We start from the raw sequence: 10,797 nt of genomic DNA, 5'->3' as shown, positions 1-10,797 counted from the left end.
AATTTATAATATATTGGCACCCTACTGAAAGCCACCCTACCAAACTACAGTAAGTACCTAGTTCGCTAGGGTGGCATAATAATATAATGTAAGGCTAGTAAATTGAGTCTAAATATTTGGAACCCATTTATCGAAATGATAACCTCTCTTCGTAAGTCGGTTAAAAGGGGATGTTTACGCGGATCTGGGGCTGTAGTTCAGTAGGGTGGCATAGAAAAGGCTGAGGTGCGCGGGCGCCGCTCATCGCGAGCGCATCGCGTGAGTCACCGCCGCCCAGAATAGCCCGCGTCGGGCGCCGCCTACCGGCCGGGGCGGGCGGGCCTCAGTGGCTGCCGAGCCGCTTGAGGAGCGGCGTGCTAGTGCCGCCGTGGTCACTGGTGGCGTTGGCGCGGCATGCGCGGCCATGCCGGTGCGACACCGCGAGCACGGGGACGACACCATCGCACCACCGGAGGCCAAGCGCTGCAGGCATTGCGACGGTACTGTAATCAACACTAAATTAAAATAATTGGCCATGTGCGAGTTGGACTCGGTCACGAAGGGTTCCGTACCTACAGGCTACAGAGCAAAAATAGGCCAAAAATTGTTTTTTTTTGTATGGGAGCTTCCTTAAATATTAAGATTATTTTGTTCTTAGTATTTGTTAAAGCGGCAACAGACATACCTACACAATCTGTGAAAATTTCTTGAGATACAGCCTGGAGACAGACGGACAGACATTGAAGTCTTAGTAATAGGGTCCCGTTGTTACCCATGGGGACGGAACCCTAAAAATTACCACCCTACTGCCTACTTCTCAGGCCGTTGTTAAAGGTCCATTGATGCTGAAAATCAACGCATTAGGAGCGTACCTTTCGCCGTAGTTTTTCGTTGAATTGTCTACCTCTAGACTTGTGGTGATAAGCTTCGTTGTTTTGCGCGGACGCACGTGCAGCACCCAATCGATACATTTATATAAACACTAGCTGTTGCCCGCGACTTCGTCCGCGTTAGTATAGTAGATCACGTCCCAAGTATTATTATTGTACAAAAATATTCCATGTACAGCATTGACTTTCCTACGATTTTATTATATATAGATGATCCGCGCGGCTTCGCTTGCGTAATTTAGGAATTTCTCGCGACTGTACATTTTTCCGCAAAAAAAATAGCCTATGTCCCTTAACGTGGTCTATTTTTCATGTTTGCCAAATAACATAAAAACTGCTTCAGTAGTTCTTAAGAATCTTAAGATAATAAGCAATCTATACTATAATATTATAAATGCGAAAGTATCTCTGTCTGTGTCGCTTTCACGCCAAAACTACTGAACCGATTGCAATGAAATTTTGTACACAGTTATTCTAGAGTCTGAGAAAGGACATAGGCTACATTTTGATGTGGGAAAATATCTTATTTCCATGAAAATATCGATGAAAATTAATTCGCATTGCGCGTGGCCAGCGCTCATCCCGGGGGTCCTGGGTTCGAGTCCCGCAGGCGGAACAAAAAGTTTTCAATGTTCCTGGGTCTTGGATGTGTATTAAAATAATATTTCAAAAATCTTAAATATATTTTATGTATAATATTATAAAAAATATATCGATGCAATGAACATTTTAGTTCTAATACGGTTCAACAGATGGCGTTTTATTTTTTACTTCATTGTAACATAGAACTAATCACACTTATTAGTTATTATGTTTTTGTTTATAGTTTTTAATACGTTAGAATATTATGTTTAATAATATTATCACTTGGTATAATAATAATCAATCTATCTTATCTTATAGAACTCCTACTGCATTTCTAAGGAGTTCGAGTGTACCGTGTTGGCCTATATTCCATCCAGAAAATACTTATATCAATGCAATCAACATTTTAATTCTATTCTATTCTAATATATGAAAACAGATGGCGTTTTATTTTTTACTTCATTATTGTAACAGAACTAATCACACCTACTTTATTATATATTATTGTTTTTTTTCATAACTAGCTGTTGCCCGCGACTTTGTCCGCGTGGACTTTAGTTTATAGCGCGCGGTTTTTGTGTCAAATTTAAAAACTTTTTAAAACCCTGGTAAATGGTACCCCTCTTAGGGCCGCGCTACACCGGAATGGCAGCGCTGAAAGTGCTCGCCTCGCAGCTGCCATTCCGGTGTAGTGCGGCCCTTAATTAATCAAAATACCCAAAAACAGCTGTGCAGTGTACACATAATCTATACTAATATTATAAATGCGAAAGTATCTCTGTCTGTCTGTCTGTCTGTCAGTCTCGCTTTCACGCCAAACGCCAAAACTACCGAATCGATTGTAATGAAATTTTGTACACAGATAGTCTAAAGCCTGAGAAAGGACATGGGCTACTTTTTTACTGGAAAAAAGGGTTGTATGGGTCGTAAATTTGTTCAAAAAATTCATAATAAATGGCGCCGTGCGTCTTCTACATCGCGCTGATGCTTGCCCAAAAGTCTTTCCATAAGATGTGGTATCATCTTACATTTAAGTCTCGATTTTTTTCGATTGTTATATCTATTCTACGGTATTAAATAACTCAGTACTTTATCTGTGCAGGCAGTGACGTAACCTTAAGACCAAATTTCACCAACGACTGTTAAAGTTAATGCTCGAATTAGTATCACGTTAGCTGTTTCGTTTTTCATATGAATGAAAGAGAAGACAGGACATTTTAACAAGCTGTTAACACTAACAGACGTTGGTGAAATTGGGGCTAAACATAGAACTAATCATACTTATTAGTTACTAGCTGTTGCCCGCGACTTCGTCCGCGTGTACTTTAGTTTATAGCGCGCGGTGTCAACAAAATTTGTGTCAAATTTAAAAACTTTTTAAAACCCTGGTAAGTGGTACCCCTCTTAGGGCCGCGCTACACTGGAATGGTAGCGCTGAAAGTGCTCGCCTCGCCGCTGCCATACAAAAAATACAATTTTTATCTCTTTTTGCTCTATAGCGGTACGGAACCCATCGTGCACGAGTCCGACTCGCACTTGGCCGATTATTGTGTTTTTTTTTTTATTAGAAAGGGGGTTAGTGTAAAAGTTTACTTTATTCGAACTTTCCCATTATAAAAAAAATAAAAATTACTTCACTCGAGGAGCTATCTACCGTGCTATTCGTAAGCACAACACAAAAATAATCCGGGAGTTGACAGTATGTTTAAAATTTTAAAATAATTATTAACTCTAAAACAATCATCATCATCATCATATCAGCCTATAGTCGTCCACTGCTGGACATAGGCCTCTCAATGAACGCCAAGATGACCGATCTCCTGCTACTCGCATCCAACATGGGCCTGCAACTAAGCGGAGATCGTCGTCCCACCTAGTTGGAGGTCGACCTACACCCCGATTTCCCAGCCTTGGTCTCCATTCCAGAGTAAGTTTACACCAGCGATTGTCTGTTCTTCGAGCTACGTGACCAGCCCAGTTCCACTTCAGCGTACTGATTTTCTGCACTATGTCGGTGACTTTAGTTCTTTGACGAATTGTTTCATTTCGAAGCTTATCCGCCAAAGAAACTCCGAGCATAGCGCGTTCCATAGCACGCTGAGCGACGGAAAACTTACGAGCTAGCCTTGCTGTAAAAGGCCAGGTTTCCGCCCCGTAGGTCATAACGGGAAGCACGCATTGATCGAAGACTTTCGTCTTCAAGCTCTGCGGAATATGCGACGTGAGAATGTGGCTTAGCTTCCTGAATGCTGCCCAACCCAATTGTATCCTCCTATCGGTTTCTCTCTCGAAGTTATGTCTACCTACCTGCAGTATGTGCCCCAAATAGACATATTCCGTTACGACTTCGAGAAAGACACCGTTAACTGCAACCGGTCTCGGGAGAACATGTTCGTTGAACATGACTTTCGTCTTGTCCAAGTTCATCCCGAGACCGATCCGCCGGGAAGATTCATTTAGGTCGTTCAACATTTCCTGCAAGTCCTCCAACGATTCTGCCAATATGACGATATCGTCAGCGAAACGAAGGTGTGAGAGGTACTTGCCATTAACGTTTATGCCACGTCCTTTCCAGTTTAGGGTCTTGAAGGCGTCCTCTAACGCATTTGTGAACAGTTTCGGGGAAATAATATCCCCCTGTCTCACTCCTCGATGCAAATAGATTGGCCTTGTTGTGGCCCCCTGTACTCGGACGGACATAGACGCGGCATTATATAGACCTTTCAAAACTTCGACGTAACGCCAATCGACTTGACATCGTTGCAGGGCTTCCAGAACAGCCCAGGTCTCAACAGAGTCAAAAGCCTTCTCATAGTCCACAAAGGCAAGGCACAATGGCTGCCTGTACTCATGTGACTTTTGTACAACTTGCCTTAAGGTGTGAATATGGTCTATGGTGCTAAAGCCTCTGCGAAACCCAGTCTGCTCCGGTGGCTGGAATTCGTCAAGTTTATTGGATAGGCGATTCGTAATGATCCTAGAAAACAACTTATATATGTGACTCAAAAGCGAGATGGGTCTATAATTTTTAAGAAGGGTGTTATCGCCCTTCTTAAAAAAGGGAACCACCTCGCTTTTAAGCCACTCTTCGGGGGAAACTCCCCGTTGAAGGACAAAATTAAAGACTTTACGAAGCTCTCTCAAGACGGGTTCACCTCCCGCTCTGAGAAGTTCGATCGTAATTCCGTCCCTTCCCGGGGCCTTTCCTCCTTTAAGTTGTTTCAGAGCCAATCCGATTTCGCCTATACTGACGTCAGGAAGCTCACCAGAAAGATGCCGGGTGAGTTTGGCACGCGGGTCGTCATCACGAGGATCAGGTTGCGAAGCATGTGAAGCATACAAGCGGCTATAGAAATCCTCGATCTCGGACAGAACCCCCCCTCGTGAGGAAACGATTTGGCCACAGCTATTCTTCACCTTCGTCAGATGACTCCTCCCTAAAACAATACAAATAACGAAAAAATAATTATTGATTTATTTTATTTTACATTGAAAAAAAATGAATTTATTAAATGTAAATCACGTGATTGGAAACGCCAATCTGAAGCAGTGACGTCATCGTTCAGTGTCAAACAAAATTGACAGTTGTTAGGTTAAACACTTACTCACTTTTGCTTTGTCTAAGACGCTTGTTTTGTTTCATGAACGATGACGTCACTACGTGATCACGTGACCTAGGCTGCGTTTTTGTGACATATTATGAATTCAGTATTTAAAATAATTTATAACTCATTCTAGGGCATAATCATGAATAAAATATTAATTTACAGGTATTATTGTAAACAACTGAAGCGCTTAAAACTATTTAAAAAAAGTTGTCAACTCCCCTATTGCTCCTCTGATATTTATGCAATTAATTTATTTGTGAGCATAATGTACATTGTTTACACAGTGCTCAATGTCCGAACTACCGTTGGTAATTTTGTTTAGTTGCGGTAATATTTTAGATGAAATACGGTACCTGGGTCCGTGGAGCGAGAAGACGCGCACTTAACTGCAAGCGATCCGTTTGTTTTACTTTCTAATGTGATTAGGCTGTTAACTTTTTAATTGCAATTAAGGCTGTCAAAACGGTCTAGTTTTATGCCAGCCAGTTCTCAAAATAACCGTTAATATACGCCTCAGAAGGCCTGAGCGAATAAAAAGTCTTGATTTTTGGTGACCCAAATATAAAATCAGAAGTAAGACCGCCAGTCTTGTCATTCGATCCAATTCTGACATTCGTATAGAGCCGCCTTTTTCAGCAAAAAATACGACCATACGCCGATACGTAGCGCGAGAAAATACGACCAGCCTCGAGACTCAAAGTATATCCATTGTACATGCCAATTTTTTTCCAAATATAATATATCCTTATCCCTATCGCCTGGGTCGCTCATATCATTCCGAAGCCTAGCCGAAGTGTTCAAACACTAGACCGAAAATACGCGGCTGAACTTCGGCATGATTACGCTTGCAATGCGCTACGCATACAATATAACGCGACGTTATTTTGGCATGGTGTGTCATCAGCAATTTAAAATACATTGCATTGAATTTCGGCCGCGTTTTATCGGCCTAGTGTGTTTAGACACTAAAAGCCTAAAAGGCAACAGACGAACAGACCGTCAGACATACAGAGACACTTTCACCTATTTGTTATTAGCATGGAAGTTTTTGCAAACATTTGTCTCACCGAAAAAATGCGTAGGTAACTCGAAAGTCCGAAAGCAATTAACGAAAGAGTGGGCGCTCTCAACAAACAAGAGTAGGCGCCCTTTAGTACATTCCGATTTGTATGAGTTATCCCTTATTTTCGCGTTAATTTTCCGAGTATATTTCGAGATGTGGTGGGTGTGGACTGTGGAGTGTGAAGTGTGACGGGAGACGCGCGACTTATGTAAGTCTCGTAAACAAATGCACAATGCACGTGTCTGGAGCTTGCATAACTGGACCGAGGCGCCCGACAATGCTGCAATGTTCCGATGTAGAGCAAAGTATGGGTGGGGAGATTAGTTTCTCAAACATTGTATGGCAAGTTTGGAAATGTCTCAGCGAAAAAGGGATTCCGAGAAGGGATTTTTATGGAGTGTTTTGACATCTCTCAAAAGTAGAGTGGTTGTACGTGGGAGAGCCATGCTTCCTCACGAATGGGCTGGCTCGACCGAAGAAATACCACGTTCTCACAGAAAACCGGCGTGAAACAGCGCTTGCGCTGTGTTTCGCCGAGTGAGTGAGTTTACCGGAGGCCCAATCCCCTACCCTATTCCCTTTCCTACCCTCCCCTATTCCCTTCCCTTCCCATCCGTACCCTCCCCTATTACAATATTCCCTCTTAAAAGGCCGGCAACGCACCTGCAGCTCTCCTGATGCTGCGAGTGTCCATGGGCGACGGAAGTTGCTTTCCATCAGGTGACCCGTTTGCTCGTTTGCCCCCTTATTTCATAAAAAAAAGTGGAAGACTTTCGTTAGGTCGTTACAACATTATGCAATGTTTTCAAGGGTACTTATTGCAAAAACAAAAAAATAAAATGTTATTAATAAATAACGAATTTTTGGAAACAGGACGTAACGGGAACATGAGAAGTCATGGGTGCGGAGTGCCTATGAAATGGTTCACAAGTCACAATAGAGCACTTTGAAGAATTTTCAGACTTTTATCAGTGTCTATGTTCCGTGCCGCGCGAAACAATTAATATAACACAAGATTTTGAATAGAGTTTAGTTTGAATATTGCCTTTGAATCGCTTAATTTCAAACTGAAAATACACATTAAATTTTCTCTATAAAATAATTTTATAAGTCATTTAAATAACTGATAATATCCAGAACACATCTGTGCAAACTTGAAATAAGCATGAGGCAAGGTCTCCGTAACAAGATGCAACACCTTGATCTTTTGTCTCAGAATCACGTGCTTTTGTTACCGTAACCGTTGTAATGCGATTGTAACTTAATATTGATCAGTGATCACAGTTTATTACTAATGTAATTTACTTGTATATCTCTATTGTAAAGATTAAAGATAACATTTTACAGTCGTATAACTTTACAATCAAATTTTTATTTTGTCTTGCGAATAATTGTTGATAACTCTACATTTTAGGACGAGAGTTGATATGCTTTTAGTAATGTTTGTGTTTACTTCAGCATCAGGTACAACAAATGAAATAAAATTCTTTGAATTATACAACGGAATAATTAGTACCAAGGTAAAGCAGTAAATTAGAATTCTAGTAAATGTAACGTAAAATGTCTTCACGTTACAATAAACTCCACATTCATTAGAACTATTGGACGTGATTCTCATATTTTAGGATTCCGTCTAAAAATAATATGTTGACCCCATTTTCATTCCAGCGACTTGTATGTTAAAATCTCGGCTCTCGACGTGGTTGTTAATGTTATTCGTATGGCTCTGCGTGGTATTAATTATACCTTATTAGCAAGAACTTTTACTCTAATTACTACTGTCAAAAACATCCCAAGAGATTAGAAAAAAAAATTGGGGTGAGCTTAGTACAAAATTCGTATCTGCACTGAATATTCTCGTGCTCAATTTTAATTAAATTCCAGTCGGATTTGGTTTTTCCAGCGTTTTAATGAACATCGTAAGTGGATTACATCTTAAAGCGAGCTTCCTTCCTCGTCTGCTAATTTTCCCTTTGATTCATTCGCTATTTTTAATTTTGTGATCATTAGGTGTTCCAAAATAAAATTGTTTGATTTTGCATTAAAAGCCTGTGTTTTTAACTTTCCCGCTTCCATTTTAAGATTTTTCTTTTGACCTTAGGAGACTATGCCCTAATTGCTGGGAAAACGGTATTGACAAAACCGAGTAAAGTAATTAGTCTGTAGAAATGGGCTGTCCCATTTCTACAGACTACTTACTTTACTCAGAGAGTACTGTATAAATTACCTAATAAGGATGGTTTCTAAGTGGCTTAATAGGAAATCAGCAAGGCCAAACCAAGCCAATCAGCCAAGGAAGGAAGAGATAAGAGAAGGAACCGACACAGTTCTTTCTTCTTTGGCTGATAGCTGTAGTAGATTTGGCGTTCGAGCACCCAGTTGTGACCTATGTATCTGTAGTATTGTCGTAGTAAACGCATAGTATTTCCGCTGCGTGAAGATGCGTGTTGTGACAGCCAGCAATGTTATGGCAGGTGGCGGTGTCAGCCAGTCAATGCCAGCGTTGTACTACTGGGTTGTAGTTTGTTTTATTTACTACATAATATATCATCATCCCTCTTATCTCTACTTGGAGCGATGTGAATAAACATGTTTTGAATTGATTTGTCATTATTCAGAAGTAATAAATCAGAACTAATTTTTTTCATGCTAAATACCTATGTAGTATTAAAAGTAATAGAAGAATAATAAGATTTAGAGAAAAAAAGTGAACGAAAGAGATTCTAGAGAGCCAGAGACAGATTCACTATAACATATAACTAAGTACTACCGGCTGCATTTAACTCTTACATTTAGAAGATCATCATCCAATTCTCTACCTATTACAGGGGTTCCTTAGGAAGAAGAACCGATATTCGCCAATACTAACATGAAAACACAGTCAAATATTCTCCAAAGAACAGTCATCATTAGAAATAACCCCGCCCACTACACCAAATAAATAACCATATTTATAATAAAGAATGTTGACAAAAACATAGTTCGGATTGTACAAGTGGTTTATATGAATTACACAACGAGAGATAGCCAGTGCCAAAATTCTATTTGTAACGACAAACCGAGACCGGTATATATTTTAACTGCCCACCCATAAACCAAACTACGAACGACAATAGGGATACGACACACGTTTTTGTCTATTATTTTTAGAAGGATAGTATTGACGTCATCTGTCAATTTGTCATGAAATTATTTAGGTAGCCCTATTCATGGAAGAGCATCAAGATTTAAGAATCAACAACATAGCTAATTCTATTTCGATAGAAGTGTTACCAAAATAAATGAATGTTTGATCGTCATATTTGCGTTTTGTCATTTTGCATAAACCTATTTGCTCCAGGTTAGCGCCATTCTGGTTTTATCTGTCGAGTGGCTCCTCTAATTAAACATATAAAGGCAGCAGCATGAGTCCATGGAGTGTTCTTATTAAGAACCTGAAGGCTTTTCCGAATTTTCTCTCCGAGCGCATCTGAAAACAATCCCGAGGAGACTATAAATAAAAGCGATAAAACAATTTAACGGTATAATCAGAAGTGATCTTAAACGCGATAATCTCGACAGGCTCCCGGTAACGTTTGAAAACAACATTTAATTACATAGTTTGACTTCATTTCGGAGAATAATAAGATCGTTCGCGAGTCCCAACACAAACACGACCGAGTCGCGGACGGCACCCGCCGCCAACGCACGCGCACAAATAGATTTCCACCATTTTTATGGATGGAAATTAGCTTTTACTAGTAATCCACGAGCCAGTGACAGCAAAACTTCAGATTCATACGGTTAGCCTGAAGAAAATAAGACAAAAATTGAGCTTTATACTTTATCGAAGGTCTACCTAATGGCTAATACCTTCAAAATTGGAACCCCTAAAGTAACCGCGACCGTTGTTGTTAAGTTGCTGGAAATTCTTACCTCTGTAGGGGGACGAAAATCTGTTTGGTCATAGGACCGAAAACGAACAATTTTCTTTAGTCACACCCTATTTACGAACAGGAGTGACGTCAATAAAATATCTCGCATATTACCAAGACGATTTATCTCAACGAAAATGCTACGGAAATCTACACACAAATCATGATAATATGCTCCGAAAGAGTTTCCAAAAATATGATAAGTATTTATATGAAATTATATGTGATTTTTTCAACACCGCGCCCGTAAATATTCATTAATGCCGCGGTGGTTAGGTACATATAACTGTCTTCGTTAAAATTTAGAAAACTTTCAAAACTACAGGGTTTACATTGAGCGCTTCATACGAAAATTTTGAAAAACCATCCCTTATACCTCCTAAGCCTATAAGGTATGAGATTTCATATGCACAGTACGCCTCCATGCGTTGAATAGGCATAAAAAGTCGGTCCAGCGCCTTATCTCCCGCAAATCGAGTTCGTCATCCGTCCCACCCTACTGGGATATAAATATCGGCCAAGTGCGGACAATCGGACTCGCGCACGAAGCGTTCCGTACCGATACAGAGCAAAAATGGGCTAAAAATTGTGTTTTTTGTATGGGAATTTACATTATTATGCCCCGCTCAAATTTTTATTTTATTTTAATATTATTATTAAATATTAAAGTACACATATAAAAAAAGAATGTGTGAAAAATTCAAGTGCCTACCTCTTGCGATTATTCATAGCGAAAAAGGCCGAAAAAATCAAAAAAT

At 40.1% G+C, this 10,797-nt stretch overlaps 1 protein-coding gene across 2 annotated transcripts in view; it reads left to right on the top strand.

Moving 5' to 3' along the window:
• The first annotated feature begins 320 nt into the window (after positions 1-320).
• Positions 321-10,797, top strand: part of LOC121738559 (mitogen-activated protein kinase 7) — a 51,315-nt gene continuing 40,838 nt past the window's right edge. For both annotated transcript variants that reach the window (XM_042130706.1, XM_042130705.1), the window contains exon 1: positions 321-479. In XM_042130706.1, coding sequence (XP_041986640.1) covers positions 404-479 — 76 coding nt within the window. In that variant the 5' untranslated portion in view covers positions 321-403. The remainder of the gene's footprint in view (positions 480-10,797) is intronic.

This window comes from Aricia agestis, chromosome Z (genome assembly GCF_905147365.1).
Source record: "Aricia agestis chromosome Z, ilAriAges1.1, whole genome shotgun sequence".
Classification (NCBI taxonomy): Eukaryota; Metazoa; Arthropoda; class Insecta; order Lepidoptera; family Lycaenidae; genus Aricia; species Aricia agestis.
The sequence above is the reverse complement of the archived record's forward strand: the minus strand, read 5'-3'. Positions and strand labels throughout refer to the sequence as shown.